The sequence below is a fragment of the Synchiropus splendidus genome, chromosome 12, assembly GCF_027744825.2.
Source record: "Synchiropus splendidus isolate RoL2022-P1 chromosome 12, RoL_Sspl_1.0, whole genome shotgun sequence".
NCBI classification, from domain to species: domain Eukaryota; kingdom Metazoa; phylum Chordata; class Actinopteri; order Syngnathiformes; family Callionymidae; genus Synchiropus; species Synchiropus splendidus.
The window spans coordinates 20969481-20990031 of record NC_071345.1 but is presented as its reverse complement, the minus strand read 5'-3'; the positions used below and the strand labels follow the sequence as shown (position 1 = coordinate 20990031).

The 20551-nt window shown below is 39.4% G+C and overlaps 1 protein-coding gene across 6 annotated transcripts in view; it reads left to right on the top strand.

Moving 5' to 3' along the window:
* The window catches only part of grik2 (glutamate receptor, ionotropic, kainate 2), a 172203-nt gene that overhangs the window by 49906 nt on the left and 101746 nt on the right, over window positions 1–20551 (top strand). For all 6 annotated transcript variants that reach the window (XR_008416302.1, XM_053882152.1, XM_053882153.1 and 3 more), the window contains 3 exons: window positions 414–581; window positions 3483–3740; window positions 19340–19521. Coding sequence is in view for 5 of the 6 variants with exons in the window: in XM_053882152.1 (XP_053738127.1) it covers window positions 414–581; window positions 3483–3740; window positions 19340–19521 (608 nt within the window). In the remaining variant the exon portion in view is untranslated. The remainder of the gene's footprint in view (window positions 1–413; window positions 582–3482; window positions 3741–19339; window positions 19522–20551) is intronic.

The following is a 20551-nucleotide window of genomic DNA, read 5'->3' as shown; positions in this document are numbered from 1 at the left end:
AATTATCAAGCTTTTGCAGGTACAAACCGATATACTGCATACTGTATACTGCAGCATGCTCTGTACTGAGAAAGTAAATATGGATGTTTTTATGTATGCCTGTTTTTGTGTTCCAATTTATTATTTTTGTCGCTCAAAAAAATGTTGTTTTGTTAATGTTCTCTGTTCTACTGGAAAGCTTCACATGTCCCTCTCTGAACTCATCGTACTGAAATTTAAGGAACATGCATGTCTGATTTCAACAGGTCCATCTCCATCGTAATCCCACTTTATCAGAAGACAGATTTTTTTACGGATAGTTTAGGAAATCTACATATAAGAGTAGGAAGAGCCAGAATGCAGTAAAATATCTTGAACTGTGTGTTAGCTGTGTAACTCGATGAGCTAATGACTTGTTTCTCTTTCATTGGCAGGTGGGATTTTTGAGTCCATTGAGAGTGGTCCATCAGGTGCAGAGGAACTAGCCTTTAAATTTGCCCTGAACACCATCAACAGGAACAGAACCTTGCTGCCAAACACGACGCTCACCTATGACATCCAAAGGATAAACATCTACGACAGCTTTGAGGCTTCTAGAAAAGGTATTTCCCCTCTGCTTATGGTGGGATGCTATCAGAAAATCGGACTGACTTTGGTTCAATATTGCAGTTTTAATTTGTGAAAACCTCATTCATGGTATTCATTCTTGGTAGTCATTGAGAACCTGTTTTATAAGATGGAGATGCTGGAGTCACTGTTCATAAAAAAGTAAAGCAAAATAATAATGTGTGACGGATAGGGGTCAGCGGATTCTGAGGCGCAGAGTGCAAAGAGGTCGCCAACTTTCTGCACAGTCAACTGCAAGGGGACTCCAAACTTCATGTTGCCAACAGATTAGCCCAAGCACAGTATGCAGAGAGCTTCATGGAATGGGTTTCCATGGCCGAGCAGCTGCATCCAAGCCATGCAAGGCAATGCAAAGCGCTGGATGCAGTGGTGTAAAGCACGCTGCCACTGGACTATAGAGCCGTGGAGACGCCTTCAATCTGATGGAGTCTGGGTTTGGGGGTTGCAGTGAGAATGAATGGTACATTTCGGGCATTCCAGTGAAAGGAACTTTGAATGCTTAAGTTACTTTAAATTAGTAACTTAGTTACAGTTACTAGTTACATCGTTGAAAAGTGACTTTGTTACTTCCAGTTACTCTTTACTTTCAAAGTAACTAGTTAGAGGCAAAAGTAACTTTTTATAAACTGTATATTGTAGTGGAGCTCAAACATAATCATCTTAGAACAGTCACGGTCACCAGGTTGGGTCAGGAACCAGCAACATTGGGACAGAATCGGACCCATTACTATTGTTTGTGTGGCCTGCTAAATTTGTTAGTCAGATAATAAAGGCTTTAGATGATCTATAAGCCCTAACCCACTTCAAGTGCAATCCTATTACAAAGTCGCCACTTACTGTCCTAAAGGTGCAATGGCAGTGTGAGTGCAAGAGAACAAATGACAATATTGAAACTTATGATGGGCATATTTATTGTAATCATTTAATTTAACTATACTTTTAGCAGTTCAAAAACTCTTTTTACAGAACACTCAGTAGTAGCAGGGACAAACAATAGTGCAAAACCGAAGCTGACGATCATCTCAACAGCAACACATCTATAGCAACTGGAAGCATGAATTGCAGTGACAACTCCATAGCTGCGATAGGTAGCATGACTTCCACAACACACCTCGCTGCTACTAGTGTGTTCAACTGCTTCTGAGATAACAGCTGTGAAACAGGCTCTGCGAAGTCAAGCTACTGCTGTTTGGCTGCAGTGGTTTCTCCTGTGGCGTCAGACCAGCGAAACTTTGCAGCGACTTCGTCGGACTCTTTCCCCACGAGCTTGGTCAGTCGACGCGTGCACTTTCTTGAAGATGCACAAGCATAGTGTTTTCGAGCCTCCGCTACCTAAAAAGGAAAAATAATGAGAAAATATGTGCAATGGGAATCCCACACCTGGACCGTCATCGATTGCAGCCATTATTTTTTTCACATGCCCGGCGCTGCGTCACGTGACTAATGCAGGCTTCACGTTCGCCATGGAAGCTTTTAATGCGTATTATGGGCACTTCTTTTTAAAGAGTTGTGAATGTGAAGTAACGAGTAACGTGCATGTTTAAATCACAATAATGATAAACGCGTTGGTAACTTTGGCAAAGGAATGCGTTATGGCACTCGTTGTTACAAAAGATAACGTAGTTCCTATAACGCATTACTTAATAACGCGTTAGTCCTAACACTGTTCAGGATACCAAAACATTTTTGTGCGGCTGTATAAAAGCCAAAGAGTAAAGTGTGTTTTTAGAAGTGTTTTAACAGTGGATGGCACTTCATATCATCATATGTCTTAGTCAAGGCAGATGAACAAATACTTTTGGGAATATAGTGTATATATACAGCAAATATAGAAGAAATAAACAGTAGGGATTTAGATGAGACTTGACAAAGTGGCCATTGTCACTACACATCTGATACACCTGGATCCATAGTGTATTGTACCCTATGTGTCCATGAGCTTGTGACGTGCAGGGTCATTTTAGCTGTGTTCATTTTGTTGCATTAGATGTGACATTCATGAACCATTCATAATTTACATACTGATGAAAACACATCAGAAAATGGGGAAAAGGGAAATTCCATCGCCCACTAAGGAATTTGATTCATAAATTAGTCGATCGTGACAACTGTGCTTAAAAAAAAAATTTCCTCAAAGCCCCTGCAATATCTAAGTTGCAAGGAGTCAGCCTAGGTCTTTATAAAGCAATTATATTTGATACCATATCTTTCTGCGGATTCCCTCTGGTGACATTTGGGAAAAAATAAAATAAAAATACTTTAGGGCTTCTATAAGATAAGAAAAGATCATAAGATAATAATGCATGGACACAAGATAATTCACCTTCAGTGATGGGATCGTACGTCTTTAGAGTGATACGGACTTTTATTATGGGCAAGTGTGAAATAATTTCATTTCATTTTAATATTGATTTTTTTTTCCACATCGTACAAATCAAAAATCCCGATTTAGATTTAACAATAAATGGATTCATTGCACCGCCATACCCTTAAGTAACTATATCAACATCAATGAATGTGGTGCCAGAGACCAGAGTTGTGGATGTGTCCGAACATGGGTGTTTCATGTGTTACATGTGCAGACATTCTATGTATTTTGACTGTCTGACAGACCATATACAGACATTTTAAACTTGTCTCATCAACAAAAAGTCGCCGACATTACTGTCATGTCATTGTCATCAAAGGGCCATGTTTAGTAAGATTTGGTCAGAAAAAAAAGACTTAAATAAATGTTTCCATCATCATCTTAATATTATGTTGTTGTTGTGCGACATGTTGTGCGGTATCTGATCATTTGAGACAAAAGAAAGTGTGTGAACCATATCAAGTGCAGTCACTCCAGTCATTATAACAGAATGTTTTTCTCACTCCAGCCTGCGACCAGCTATCTTTGGGGGTGGCAGCTATCTTTGGACCCTCTCACAGTTCTTCAGCCAACGCTGTTCAGTCCATCTGCAATGCACTGGGAGTACCACACATTCAGACCAAGTGGAAGCACCAAGTGTCCGACAACAAGGATGCCTTCTATGTGAGCCTGTACCCAGACTTCTCATCCCTCAGTCGTGCCATCCTGGACCTGGTTAATTTTTTCAAGTGGAAGACAGTCACTGTGGTTTATGACGACAGCACAGGTAAGATTGTCATTTTTCTCTGACAGTTTGCAAACTCCCCTGGAAAATCTCTCTACCTTTCACTTTGATTATGTTGAAGATGACGAAGGCAATGTTTAGGTCAAAAGTGGACTCTTGTTCAAACAGGCACATACACATTTCTTTTTCAGATCAGATTCTGAAAAAAATGATACAAATGAATGCTTTGGATTAAAAAAATTAAAAAATAAACATTTACACGACGACAATCACAAGTTCACATATGTTAATAGAATTTCTTGACTTGTTCAAATGTTAATCGTGTTTCTGTTATTTTGTTATACGTTTGACTGATTTACTGATGAAAATGTTGCTTTTGAAACTTCTGCCTGTGATGTCGACCTTATTTGCCCTTCTCTCTCTTGCGAGCCTTTAACGGCAATTCACGGGTAAAATTAGCCAGCTCTCTTACAGTGAACATTTACACAATGTTTCTGTTCGACTGAAACTCGACATGCAGCATTCTGAGTTACAACTGCTTGTTGGAGATGTTCTGAAAACCAAAGATTACTTGGAAGTGGATAAGTGCATAAGTACAATGGCTCCATAATTTCATCATTCTCAAAAAATTTAATAGTTTACGATTCAATACCATGCCAGTATTTGGCCCACAGTGATGGTAATATCATGATATATGATCTGCGATGTGTGATATATTGCGAGAAATTTCATCAACAATATATCACGATATATGTGACTGAAACAGAAAAAATGTACAATGTACAAAGAACTCAAAGAAAGACGCATTTGCATATTGCCTCACTTCCTCCAATCTAAATATAAGCAATGCACAGCTGGACAAGTTATGTGCATGAACATTAATAACATGACAAAAAATGGTTCTCTTACGTAGTGTTGCGTGCATATATTGCAGTCAACTCTCGTGTGCCGTGCAGGTCAAAGAAGGTCTAACAGCTATGTAAGTCTTCACATTTCCAGAAGCCAAGATGCCGTCCACGTAATTTTACCCAGATAACAATTGGACTTGGAAGGGTGACGTCATAGCGGTATAACTGCGGTGGATTATAGGAAAGTTTGTTTACAACAACATCGCCGGCTCTCTGCACTGTTCATTTGTTGAAGTCCATCTGCTAAACATTGATCATGATGGAAACATGCTCTACTTTCTCCGCAAGCTGAGAAGAGCCAGTTCCCTGATTCCATCATGTGCCCATCCTACACAGTGGCTATAGAGAGCATCCTGACCAGCACCATAACTGTGTGGACACCCAGGAAGCCATCAGGATAATGCAAGATGCTACACACACCTCAAACAGCCTTGTCAATCTGCTACTATCAGGAAGGAAGACCAAACTCTCTGCCCATGCTGCCCCCTCTATGTGTGCCAGAGTATGGACAGTGAGACGTTAGAATGTCAGGGACTTACAGTAGGAGTAGTTCTAAAGTTCCCCTCCCAGCACAGTACCAGCCGACTTCCAGCAGAGTTCCAGCCCCCCCTTTTGTTGAACTGATGGTGGCGCTTTCTGTCCATACACAAAGCCCAGAGTGACTATTGAAAGCTAGTCTCACACCAACTTCGGTTGTGTTTTGAGACAAGTCCAGAGTGTGATTAGCGCTCCACATATCATCCCTCCACTTAGTAAAGAGTACCATGTCTCAGGAATAGGTTACTTGAGGAGGTCATCTGTGGCAAGCTCGGGTTCATGAGATGAGTTCTTCATGCTATTCCCATTCTTACATTTTATAAATGGTGGTTTGCCGTTGTATCTGTAGCTTTTAATTAGAATTAAAAAGCTTAACACGCTGTTGTTTTATTTTCTTTTAATAGATCCACTCATTAAAGTCTGGTGACCCCTGTGGAGTTTTCACCCAGTTGATCCATTTGGATGCCATGCATGCTCCAGCAGCTGTGTGTTTTGGATCATTGTCTTGAACAAAGCGATGGTCTGATCCAAAATGTTTTCTTATGTATGAGACAGCATGCTCCTGAATCATTTCGTGCTTTAAGTTAAAAAAAACCCCAATACTCCCTTTAATAATGTGCTACCAGGTTGCCATACAGTGTAATCTTAAAAGTTCTGGTCTTTCTTGAGGCTCAGATGTGAAGCAAGGGTTGGAGAGCTCTTTTTCTGGGCCTTTCACTGCTGTCTGTCCCAACAAACTCACTATTCTCATGCTGATTCCTGAATGAATTGTGAGGATCAGTGTTGCAGGGTGAATGGAGAGAGAAGTAATTTGTAACTGTAACGAACTACTTTTTTATGTTAAGATGACCACTGGAAAGTTAACTTAACTTATTAACTTGTTTTATACTATTTATTTATTTAGCTTTAAAATGGGCAAGTAGAAAGGCAAGGTGTGCAGACAGATGGCTACTGTAAAATGTTGACTCAAAGTTGTGGTGTTGGGTCTCAGGTGTGAAGGGAGGAAGGGGTTAGGGGGGGCTCCTTTATTGGTTCATTGTTGTTGTCAGTCACAACAAGCTCTCTATTCACATGTTGATTGTCCATTTGGGTAAATAGTGCGTGTGGTTTTATGACTGGAGGATATTGAATATGTTTCACTGGATTTAATGATTTCACCGCAATCACTAATGAATAATACACTAAATACATCTCACAGGTTTCAGTTAGATTGTGACGATGATCTGAATTTTGAGCCAAATTGACCGCTGGCTGACCGTGTCTAGATACATTCCACTCCCTACTCCGTCAGCACGATCAAGTCCTGGACAGTGCCTCCAGATCAATAGAAAAGCCTAGTGTGGTCAGATCGTTTTGGATCTCTGCACTATGAGTAACTAATTTCTGGTGACTGAATTGGATCTGAATTAAAAAAATAATGGTAACAAAAATTGGAATTAGAATATGAATCTCAATGTGTGTCTCTTTTTCAACTAACAGAACACCAGAGATCTCCAATACTGATCACATGGATTGAGGATCAACTTTCAATCAAGATGTAGTTACCCATTAAATCATTTTATCACACACATTTTTTATATCCCACTTCAAGGAGAAAAAAAACAGAAGCAAAAACCTTGCAGAATGCAGCAATTACACTATCGAAAGGGCAACTGAAAAAATACACTAAATTCAATGTGAGACTACACAGTTTAGTCAAGCACTAGCTGACTTTGCTATGTCCATGAAATATTTTCATATTGGCCGCTTGTAGCCGGGCTCAGAGAGAAAGAGAGAGACAGAGAGAGAGAGAGAGCACTCGTCTTCCATTGCTGCATTTATTCCCTCACTAGACGTTTTCAAAAGTTTCAGCTTGAGGTGGCAAATGAACTCCGCATCTGACACAAAACAGCGACAGATTTGGTCGTTTCTGTCTCCACGTAAACAACACCTTTTTGGGGCAATTTGTTTAGCTTTCCAAATGTCATGCTCGGACCTGCGGGTGTTGCTGTGCTAACTGCCTGCTGCTGAGGAACCGGCGGTCTCACTTTCATTAAGCCCTGAAAACTCTCCATGCTCCATCAAGTGCTGGTGCTTTAGATGGCCTATTAAGTTTGCGGCGTTGAAGCCTTCTAATGCGCTTCCCTGCGGAGCATTTTCCCATGCATATGCTGCAGGATGCAAACTTTACACGACAGATAAAAAAAAAAAACACAGCAGACATGCTGCTGAAGGAAAGAGTGGAGCATATGTATCACATCCTCGAAATAACTATGCAAGGAAAATAAAAATTGTTGAATAGAACGTTTTATAAAAATAAATCTTAATGTACCAGTCCATAAAAAATCTAAATGGATTATATTATTGGATTATATTATTTGATTTCTGATTTTGGAAGCATGCAAAATCAATAAAACACATTCCTGTTTTATTGATGTTAAATCCACTTGGCACTTCGAACTCTAAATTACAGTCTTGCAAATGTCCTTGTAGTTTGTGTGACATAGCAAACTGCGATCCAAGCTGTTATAAAGCTATGTTTCGAATGGCATCTAACCTGATCTGACTTTTTGACCCCTTAAAAAACTGACAATTGCTATAAACCTGTCTCTCTTCCTTGATTGCCTATTTTGTGAAGCAACTCTTGCAACACAATTGTAAGAAAATTGTATGATTACAAGGCTTTGCAGAATAATAGGATGCGACCTATGGTTGGGGGTTTGAAGGCATGAAAAGGCATTGGTCTCGAAACAGGCTTGGTTCCTCCTTTATCATATGAGTGCCCAACACCTGAACAACGTTGCACAATTCTCATCATCGTTAATAACAACTGACAAATCATTTTGCGGTCTCTGTGAATGTATTATATTTTCAACGATATGTGTTCTGGATTCTGTGTTATTGTCACAGTATATCGTTTGCAAGAAGAATAAACATTTAGTCTTCATCTTGAAGAGGCTCACAGATAGTGACACTAAGTCATTTTTTACATTTTCAAGTCAGGTCTCTAGTTTTTAGTCACAAGTCCAAGGTTTTTGGTCTTTGGTCAAGAGTCCAAATCAAGTTTCAATTCTGCATTATTTTATCTGAGGAAAGCAAAGCATATCAGGAGCCAATTGTAATAGATATTATACTTCGTTTTTGCATGGATTACATTTTCTATATTCACAATTGTTTGCGACTCATTATGATGGAAGAATGGCTGTATTGCAGATTTTGAGTTAATATCTACTGTAAGACAAACAACTCAAGCAGAATCGGCACTACTTTGTGTTTAGGTTGCGATCAGCTGTCCACTATCAGACATGGCAAGGATGGGCAATTAGTTCCGCGAAGGGCCGTAATGAGTGCAGGTTTTTCAATAGGCTGGGTTAATGGTGTAAATATTCAAAAGTAATCATAAAATAATGTGTAATTTCAGGGACTGCAGGGGGTTTGGAAGAGCTAACAGGCTTGATAAAATGTTCAGGTTGGATTTGGTTTCCTTTTTTTTTCTTTTGATGTTTTGACTCTCCAACCGTTTTTGCAGAGTGTTCTATTGCTGTAAATGTATATTCTATTGTCATTAAAAACTATTCAGACTGTGTGATTCATTCTCATGTAATTTGCCTAATTCATATGTAACGTTCTTATGAAATTATACTAGATTATCTCACATAGTGAGTTGCAATGTTACAAAACAAACTATTGGAAAAAAATACTGCAAAATGTATATGTAACATATTTATTTTGATGAATATGTTAAAAAATATAACAAACATTGCGTATCCATAACTTAAAAATTAAAAACTGCCATCATGTTAAATGTTTTCAACAGTAAAAACTATTTAAAGCTTTCAATAGTATCATACAAAACTTATACCACAGTATATACAGTACATCATACATAAAATACTGCAAACTGTATACAGTAGTTTGCATTTTTCAGGATCACAGACAACAATTATTTCTGTGGGCCCTCTTGGCCCTGGCCAAATATTAATGCAGCCAGCTGGTCCCTTTTGACATTGAAAGGGTGTCCCATTTTTAGGTCACCAGATTAACACTTGGTTTTGAGGGGTACTAAGAATGAGGGGTAGATAGATAGGAATTTCCCTGTATGGTGTGGATTGGGTTTTACAGATGTCTCTTATGTTTTTATATTTTCTATTTTTTGTATCCCAAAACATGATCAACGGTCAAACTCTCACACTTCTATTCAAATGAGCAAAAAGCGAACGGCAGTGCTTTGACAGTTTGACATCAGACAGTTGTAATTGAAGCTAAAGAGAGAACAATATTCAGTTTCAAATCTTACTGCAGTCTGGGACACTGTGGAACAAATAAGGCAACAGGCTGGGTACATGCACCATATGCTGACAGTTTGTGCCAATCACGGGACAGCTGCCAGGCCTCCTGGAGCTTCTTCCAACAGGCACACTGTGGCAACTTTGGCCTGGATTACAGGGCTGCAGTGTGTGTGTCCATTGTGTTTAGTATTCAGGTCAACGAAACTCCCATGTTTTGCAGTGTCATGCTAATTAGATCCTCCAGAACTGGGATCAGAACTGTCCTTGTCCTCAGACATGAACTTATGCACAGGATTTTGCTTTCAGGTTGTGTTTTTTTTTGTGGAAAAAATACTAAAATATGAATAATAAATAATAAAAGTAATATCAATCAGACTACAAAGTACTACTGTAATAAAAGAAACAGTGTTTAAAATGTCGTTACAAATCTTGAAAAAGACGAACACTGATCTGAGATGAAGAACACAGTGTCAGGTTATAAATGACCACTTGTCTTTGTGTGGGTGGAAACATCTGAAATCCATGAAATTGTCGATTTTTTTTTCTGCAAATACACCTGCAAATTTCATCTAACCACAATTTCGCTATTGTGTCAACTGCAATGTTTGTGTGTTCGTGCATGCATGTTCTTGTGTGGGTGTCTGTGCGTTTGTGACTTCGTATTTCTAAAGGTCTCACAGGGAGCTTTGGGAAGGAATTGATCTCTCCTGATCCTGCCACCTCTCTCAATTAAGTTGCGCTGGTTCAGGAAGAGGTTAATAGTGCCTTGATTTTCTGCCTGTCCGATAGGAAATGAGATTATGCTTGGACCTGAGCACAGCATTGCCACATGGTTTACACAGGTGACACTGTGTGCCCAGAAAAGCTGGGCCGTGAGGGCAAACAGAAATCAGATTAGTCTGGAAGACATCCTGGCGGTGTTCAATATCACTGCTGACCTGCACAGAGAACATATTGTCTGTATCAGTGTGCAAAGTCAACACCCTCTGCACATCTCACTAGTGAGTTCAATGAACAGAGTAATTTCTTTGCTTAAAGGGGGATCAGTAAGGGGAAGAGTAAGCGAGAGAAAATGTCACCTTTACTGAATTTAAAGCAGGTTTATATTTTTGCTAGTCTCATAAAGGCTAATCGTGACTGGTGCCTTTAATGAAATTAAACCAAATTGAAAGAATAGTGGTTGACATGAATGCAGATCGTAATATAACTGCTTGAATTGAATTGAGTTGTTGGGTTACATTATATCACTGCATCGCTACATTTATGAAACATCTTGTTTTAGTCACTTCCAGAGTGCACTATGAAGTGTCTAAGGCTGCGTCCCATTTCTCACCCTAACACTCGCAGTTAACACTAGCACTTGGTTATTGAGTGTCCAACACTATGAAGTGCCCTCCGACGACGAAATGAAGTGATTGACGTCCCTAAGTGAACGTGTCATTGACTGTCGTGCTGTGTTTCTTTTTCTGCATATCGAGTGTTAGAGACGTTTTGGACATCCCGGCTCCAACGTTTTTGCAACCTCTTGCATCTGCGCTGACAATCTCACTTGGTTTGTTGAACCAACAGAAGAAATGGACACCCGAAGTCGGCTTTGCTGCTATGTTGCGGTGATAGACCTATTAAAAGTACGAACATGTTAATGTTAGCCTGGATCCTAGCCGACTGTTGTTTGTTAAGAAGAAATAAAAACATAATGTTTTACATACGTGTTGTATTGTTAATGTTCTCAAACACAATAGACTATTTTGGTTGCTAACGTGTGATAAGAGACAAAGCAAACAAATGGAGGAGTAGTCCTCATTACTAAAATGTCCCTCTGTCCTTTCCAACAATGTTTTTAAATAAAGTACTGTGGTATCCTGGAAATCTATCCACACTTCATATTCCCACTTTGGTTCAAGTCAGCTCCAGAGCTTCCTTGGTTTGAAGGGTTCATTTTAAGTGGTGAACAGCGAGTGCCCTCTGTCTTAATATTGGGACACACTATACTTACACGTGAACGCGGAAAACCGAGTGTCATACTCAAAAACGAGTGTTAGGGTAAGAAATGGGACACAGCCAACTATCCTCTCTCTCATCCACAGGCATCCTCCTTATACACCTCCTCCGACATAATTCATGGTTGTGCATGGCAACAATAATTTGTAGACAAAAAAGGACAGTAAGAGTTAACCAGTAAGGGCAATACTATAAAGACATGTTAAGATTCACCACCCATTGTGAGCTTGCACTCTGTACGTCATATATGGTGCATATCTGGTAACAAGGTGGGGGATGTCTGATAAGATTCCGTTGTAGATCTTGGTCAGGAGAGGCAACTAAGACAAGAGTAGAGACAAACTACATATGTAACAAATAATAACGCAAACAAAAAACATGCATCCCAAGAACTAACCTCCCAGCTGTCGATTGGTGGCCTCATCTTTGAAATTCATTGAAACGCTGATACACAAACAGTTAGCAGTACTGTTCAATACTGGAATCATTCTCCTGTGTGTGGGAATCAGTGTTCATTTCATCTAAACCAATATATTTCAACTGCGCAACTGTGCTTGTGTCGAAGGTCCTGCAGAAAATCCTTTTTAATAGGTGAAAATATAGCGACTGACACTTGGGAGATCTTAGCATGCTATTTGCGGAAGATTTATTTATTTTAAATAATTGTTTCGATTTATCTAGACATTAATGTTTTAGTGTTTATTCACACATTACAAATAGACATAATCCTGCCATCTCTCTATACAGTGTTCTGCTTATGCTTACACAGCTTTGTATTTGGCGGACCTGAGAAAAAGGTTCCTGTAAAAACTAATGTAAAGACCCTTCTCCAGTCTTGGAGCTGGAAAGGTTCAGAGGACTATTTGATTCTTCCTGCTGTCCATACTGAAGCAGGTTGATCTGCAAAATTGTTTCCAAAATTACACAAGCTTTGTAGGTATGAAGAACTATTTACCTACTATTAAACACAAAATCATTCTTCTTTGATTACAGACATATTTCAGTGATGAAGATGACATTTGAAGCCGTGCACATGTGTTATTGAAAACTAGTGGTGGACAGTTCATAGATCTACCTCGGTGGTAACGGTAGACAGTTTCTAAATATTGTCCTTCAGGACATGCGTCTGAACCTGGCATCTATCAATGAGACACCATATTCTACAACTCCTGGAATGCTGAGTCACCATATTTTTCCTTCAAGTAGTCTCGAAAATCACTCTTTAACAGCTGCAGAACCGGCTTCACATACTGTAAGAGAGTAACAGGCCTTAGCGTAGACAGTGTCTTTGACAGACGCTCAAGTCAGGTATTTATACAGGATGTCTGATGCCCGATATTGGCATAACTTTCAAGAAATTGTTACATTAGATGATTAGATTAGATCAAGAGGTTTAGGATTAGTATTGGGACACACTATACTTACACGTGAACGCGCAAAACCGAGTGTCAGAGTCAAAAACGAGTGTTAGGGTAAGAAATGGGACACAGCCAACTATCCTCTCTCTCATCCACAGGCATCCTCCTTATACATATCCTCCGACATTGTTCATGGTTGTGCATGGCAATAATAATTTGTAGACAAAAAAAAGACAGTAAGAGTTAACCAGTAAGGGCAATACTATAAAGACATGTTAAGATTCACCACCCACTGTGAGTTTACTCTTTACGTCATATATGGTGCATATCTGGTAACAAGGTCGGGGATGTCTGATAAGATTCAATTTTAGATCTTGGTCAGGAGAGGCAACTGAGGCAGTGAAGACAGTAGAGAAACAGTAGAGACAAACTACATATGTAACAAATAATAACGCAAACAAAAAACATGCATTTTTTCTTTACATTTCAGACTGATTTTCAGGTAATAATAATAATAATGATAAAAATGTAACAAAAAATTTCATTATTTATGAGCTGATCATGTAAACAGAAGGTTGTAGATCGTTGAGCAATTATTGAACACTGCAATTCTATTTTCACTCCCCAACACTTGAAAAGAACCAAAAACACTATATGCAGTATTTATATTCAATTGGATCTATTAAATGTTTTCTCTTCATATTTAGTTGTTTTCAAACTGGAATGACTGATGGACCACACAGAAGATAAGGGCTTATTGAACAGCTCAGTGAAAGTTGATCTGTCAAATTGAAATACCTCTGCTGGGTCTGGAGTCTGAATCAATTTCCTCTGCAAGGTTCCTCATCTAACTCCTCTAATATTGTATTTGCCACAATGAGCAGCTGGCAGGAATGGACCGATCAATACATGGCAAAAAAAAAAAAATCAATGTTTCCGATGATGGATGATGGATGTCAGGTAATTGTTGCATTGACAGCCACTGTTGGCGTCAGGTGATGTGGCGAAAACTAATTCGTTTACACTCAAGTGTGCAGATTCTGGACAAGCTTGTCTCACACCTTTCATCACAGTCTTTACAAGGAGAAATTTCCGTTGGTTATAAAAGGAAAAGAAATGCAAAGTGTACAAATTCAGTACGCTGTGATTGTTTGTGACAAGTCAGTGACATACTGTCCTTGCTATTCCCTCTAACTGGGATGATTAGTGGTTTACACTGTTCAAGGCATGATCTCATCACCTCTGAGTCGTACTTGGCACTCTCTCCCCAGCAGGAAATTATAGAGTCCACTATTGTCACCTTTCCTCCTTTTTGCACTCAGAAACTACGGATATGGAGGGCAACCCCAATGGATACTACTAAGTACTGCCAGCCCCATGGTGGACGGCGATGACTGTTGCCAGCGTCTTGGCAGTGGTAGTCACATGATATTATCATATCCCGTTTTTTTTAAAGATATTACAGTTGAAAATATAGACCACGTCAATATTGGGATATCATCACCATTGATACCAGCAGAAGTCTTCAACCAAAACAATGTTTTTTTTTTGTTTTTTTTTTAAGCATCCCAATTTAGTAGTTGTGAAATGTTCCATACTCCACCTCCATTCTTTTAACATTGTTGGCCGGTTAGACTCTTCCACACACTTTTTTTTTTGACAATATTTTTATTGACACATTACAGCAAAAATATACATCTCAATGATCAATATCTTCTTTTCTCTATTCCCAAAGAAATTATAAAAATAGATGGATAAATTAAGAAAAAAAAACAGTCAAACACACACAAAAAAATCACTTATACTGCGTGACAACCCTAGTCTTGTATAAGACATTGTGAAACATAACAATATCATATGAGGGGAGATTACAGTCTGGTTGCAGCGAGAGTGATAAAGGGGAGCCACATCTTATCAAACTTGTCAGTGGAACTTTTTAAAAGAAAACGAGGTATTTCCAATTTCAAATGTTGAATAACATCTCATTGCCACCATTTATAACTAGGAAGACAAGAATTTTTACAGTTTAGCAATATGAGTCTATGGGGAAATGATCAGAGTAAACACTGTCATTCTGTATTTAATACCTTAAAGTGGGCAGTTATTGCTGTGGATCCCAAATAGGGCGAGTTTGGGATCAGGTCTGATTACATGCCCTGTCATTTCTGACAAAGTAGTAAAAATCTGGGACCAAAAGTTAAATAAATTTGGGCAAAGCCAAAACATGTGTCCAAGAGATGCTGGATGTTGTCTGTATCGGTCACAAAGATGATCCACGTTTGGGTATATTGAGGCAAGTTTCACTTTTGAATAATGAAGACGATGTTATATTTTGAATTGAATGAGTCCATGTCTCACACATATTGAAGTCTGGTGTATGTTTCCTAATGCTTCCTCCCATTCATCGTCAGTGAGGGAGGGACCCAAATCACCCTCCCAGGCAGACTTTAAATGATCTAGAGCTGTTCTCTGTTGAGTCATCAAAGTGGTGTACATAGAAGAAATTACTCTCCTGGCTGATGGATCTGAAGAGAGAATTAAGTCCATCGGTGAGTCCTCTGGTAGATTTGGAAAACAAGCTGAATTTGACTTAATAAAATGTCTGAATTGTAGATATTGAGAAAAAAAATGACTGTGGGGAAGATTAAACCTGCCACAAAGTTGTTCAGAGGAAGAAAATATACAATCTATATAACAGGATTTTATATTCTTTATGCCTTTGTTTCTCCAGATTTCAAATGAAGACTCTAATAGCGACGGTAGGAAACAATGATTAGAGTTTATCGGTGCTAAATAAGACATTCTGTGCCACCCATATTGTTTTCTAACTCGAGACCATATTTTCAATTGTGTTGCAACAGAATTATGCTTTGAGTAGTATAATGACAATGGGAGTGGGGAAAAGACTAAAGCTGCTAATGAGGTTGGGTTACAAGAATCTTGCTCCATATTTAAGGATAGAGTGTTTTCAAATTCAGAATTATGAATCCAAAAGGACAAAGCACAGATATTACAGGCCCAATAATAAAGTTTAAAATTCCAGCTAAAGATTTGCTCCTTTGCAAGAATTCCTTTAGTATGCTCACATTTTTTTGTTCCAAATAAATCCAGTTATTGCTTTATCGAAATCTTTAAAAAAAGGTTTTCTTGATATAAATGGGAATACATTGGAACAAAAATAAAAATTTGGGAAGTGTTAATTTTCACTGTGTTTATTCTCCCTGCTAATGACATGGGGAAATTAGACCAATTTAAAATTCTGTTTAAATAATTCCGAAATGTGCTGGGTAACAGTAATTCCCAAATATTTAAATGAATTATCAACAAGTTTAAAGGGTAGATGAGCAAAAGATAAATTATTGGCTCTTGAATTTATGGGGTATAACTCATTTTTAGATAAATTAAATTTGTATCCAGACACCCTGCCATATTCGTCCAAGAGAGGAATATGGCAGAATATTTGACAATGATTTCCATGGGTCTGATATACAGTGCCTATCATAAGTATTCACCCCTTGGATGTTTACCCTTTTAGTGCTTTCATAAATCAATCATGGCCAATAAAATGTGGCTTTTTAACACAAAAAATTATTGGAAAAAACTCTTTAATGTCAAAGTGAAAACAGATTTCTACAAAGTAATGTCAATGAAATAAAAACATATAAAGAAATATAATTGTTTTCATAATTAATCACCCCCTTCCAGTCAGTATTTTGTAGATGCACCTTTGGATGCAATCACAGCAGTGAGTCTGTGTGGATAAGTCTCGATATGTCTTGTACAGCTTGCTCCATTCTTCCTTGCAAAACCGCTCAAGCTCTGTCAGGTTGCGTGGGTATCGGGCATGAACGGCCCTTTGTAAGTCCAGCCACAAATTCTCTATAGGATTGAGGTCTGGGCTTTGACTCGGCCACTCCAGAACATTTACCTGGTTCTTTTTTAACCATTCCTGTGTAGCTTTTGCAGTATGCTTCAGATCATTGTCTTGCTGGAAAAGAAATCTTCTCCCAACCGTAGTTCTCTTGCAGACTGAATAAGATTGTCCACCAGGATTTCAGTGCATTTTGCAGCATTCATTCTGCCCTCTATCTTTACAAGCCTTCCAGGTCCGGCTGCTGAGAAACATTGCCACAGCATGATGCTACCATCATCATGCTTAACAGTGGGGATGGTGTGTTTTTGGTGATGTGCAGTGTTTGGTGTCCACCAAACATGACGTCTTGTCTGATGGCCAAAAAGCTCGATTTTGGTCTCATCAGACCAAAGAATCTTCTTCCACTTGACCATGGAGTCTTCCACGTGCTCTTTGGCAAACTCTCGTCGAGCTCGAATATGACTTTTCTTCAACAGTGGCATTCTCATTGCCACTCTCCCATAAAGCTATGACCGGTGAAGAACCCGGCCAGCAGTTGCTATATGCACAGTCTCTCCCATCTCAGCAGCTGAAGCTTGTAACGCCTTCAGAGTAGTCGTAGGGGTCTTGGTTGCCTCTCTCACTAGTCTCCTACTTGCACGGTCACTTAGTTTACAGGGGCATCCTGCTCTAGGCAGATTCACACGAGTGCCATATTCCTTCCATTTCTTGATAATGGATTTCACTGAACTCCGGGGGATGTTTAATGCTTTGGAATTTTTTTTGTATCCATCCCCTGAATTGTACTTCTCACTCGCCCTTTCCCTGAGTTGCTTGGAGTGTTCTTCTGTCTTCATGGTGTAATTGTCGCCAAGAATACTGATCCACCAGTCTGGACCATTGGGACACAGGTGTTTTATACCTCAGTCACTTGAAGCACACCCACACCACTCAAGTGATCTTCATTTCACTAACTGTGAGACTATTGGCAAGAATTTGTTGGACCTCTATTGAATTAGACCATTAACTTAAAAAGGGGGTGATTAATTATGCAAACAATTATATGTCTTAAAATATTTTTATTTCATTGACATTACTTTGTAGAAATCTGTTTTCACTTTGACATTAAAGAGTTTTTTCCAATAAATTTTTGTGTTAAAAAAGCCAAATTTTATTGACCATAATTGATTTATGAAAGCTCTAAAAGGGTAAAACATCCAAGGGGGTGAATACTTATGATAGGCACTCTATACAATAATAAATCGTCTGCATCAAGAGAAACTTTATTTTCTTCTCCTCCCCTCCTAATACCCCTGTAGCTCCTTAAACAACGTATTGCAATTGCCAAGGGTTCAATAGCCATTGCAAACAACTGGGGGGAGAGTGGACAGCGCTGTCTGGTGGAGTGTAAAATACTTCAAATCAAATTGGGCCTGTATGGGGCTTGAGGGGACATGTACAGTATCTCTGAATTTTTCTCCGAAACCAAACCTTTTCATGGTGGAAAACAGAAAATCCCATTCCTATCAAATGCCTTTTTAGCATCCAGTAAAAGCTGTACTTCAGGGTTTTGGGGAGGATAATTATTTGAATACAAAATATTAAACAAACAACCAAAAAACAATGAAAGAAAAAGCTTTGTTTTATAATGTCAATGAACTCCCCCCACCCCTCACACCCATCTGGAACTGATAGGCTGAGCAGAACCTCCCCAGTCAAAGACACACGTGGTGATTTAACACCGAAGTAGCTTAACTTAAACTTGCACGTGTTAAGCTATCAGAGTATCAGAACAATATATATGTATATATATATATATATATATATATATATATATATAGACATAAACTGAGAAATCACAACTGTATGCAACTTGTAAACGCAGTCCTCACTTGCGTTCAGTAAATCCCATCTGACAATTTTTCATGAGAGATCAAAAGATCGGGGCCGTCTTGTCTTCACTCTCCTTGCGTAGGCTGTAAGTTGGTGCGATAGAAATCTTCCGCAGTGTCAGGAGAGTCGAAAGTGTGGCATACTCCATTGAAAGTGATAGACAGTGTGGCCGGGTAGTTAAAGCTGTATACAACCTAAGTTTACTCACATCAACTGGAAGGTCAGGTAAAATGTGGACTCATGATCCTTGGAAATTAAGAGACTCCATCCCTCTGGAAAGTCCAAGGATCTTCTCCCATTGAGCATAGTAGTGAAAGCACACAATCATCGCTCGGGGACGTTGTCCTGAACTCAGTTTCGGCACAAGCGCCCGGTGTGCGTTGTCGATGAGCACAGGTGGAGTGAAGTTATTCTCTCCGAATAGCCCGAATATGAATTCTGCCATAAACTTTGTGGGGCTGGTTCCTTCATGTTGAGTTTTAGTGAAAAAAGTACAGGAGCAGGTGAGAATTGCCTCTAGCTCATGTCAAGCGGAAACGGAAGTCCCTCTTCCACACACTCTAACCATAATGTGCAGCACAGGATTACCCCTCAGGTGTGGTAAAGCACTTTAGTGTGACTGAATAACATTTTTTCCAGTAGCATAATGACAGTGATATTTAATGCTATTGTCAAGACCGCGTTTGAGACCCGTGCGTACAGAGAACAAGACCAAGGACCAAGAAAAGCATTAGTCATAAAGGCAAACGCATATATTCTATAAAGCAACAGTTGTCTTTTTATGGATTCATTGTCCTTTCTTGTGTCCTATTGCTGTGTCCAGGTTTGATTCGGTTGCAAGAGCTCATCAAAGCCCCTTCAAAGTACAACATTCGTCTAAAGATCCGGCAGCTTCCTGTGGACACCAAGGATGCCAAACCATTGCTAAAGGAGATGAAGAGGGGGAAGGAGTTCCACATCATCTTTGACTGTAGCCATGAGATGGCTGCTGGAATACTGAAGCAGGTGTGCATGTTTACAAGTTGGGTGTGTCAGTGTACCCTCGGTTAAGGTATTACAGTGGTACCTCGGTTTTCGAACATCTTGGAATTCGAGCAAATCGGAGTTCGAACAAAAATTCGAGATTTTTTTGCTTCTGATGGATTTCGAACGAAAATCCACAACTTGAACGCCCCCGAAAAAAGCCAGAAAAAACATAACGTGAGCAGACTGATCAGCTGACCCACGAATTTGTTATTGTGTATAACGCAGCCTCTGTAAGCAGACGTGTCCCGTTTACTGACTGTTTTTTCTTCATATTGTGGTGTAAAACCTTTCCTGTCTCCGCTCGCTCTCCACACCTCCGAGGCTGGAGCGCGCACTCCAGGGTTTGATGTCCTGTTGTCAGCTGGAGCTCGGACAGGGATGAGGCGAGTCCCGGACAGAGTGTTACTTGGTTTATTACTTTGTCACAGCCAAACTGCACAGAACTGCACATTCAGAGCTGGACACACATTATTTCTTTTTCCATTAATTGTAATGGGAAAAATAGATTCAGATTTCGAACAAATCGCTTCTTGAACGGCCGTCTGGAACGGATGGTGGTCGAGAACCGAGGTACCACTGTATTTGCATTCTGTTTGTGTGTGAATGTGATTGAAGTAGACGACTCGGTGAATCACATCTATGCTCGTGAACAGCTTAAATAAATAAAACAATTATCCTGGCAGCCCTGATACTACTGATAAACCAATTTTGGTCGCTGAGGCAGGACTAAGATGGTGCAGACAAAGGCGCTGTTGTGCTGTACACTTTTGTCAGTCCAAGGTAGGGACTGCACATTCCATATTGTCTTGTGCCACTTGTAGATACTCATCTCATACAAACACGTGAAAGACTCATTTTCTTTTACATTGGACAACTTGTGAGTGGCACTATTCTGACTGATTCAAACTACACAGTAATAATTGTGAATATGAAGGATAAAAAAATACAGAAAAGAAAATACACTTCTATACCACTAACATACTGTTCCCAAAACAATGGACTGTACCCT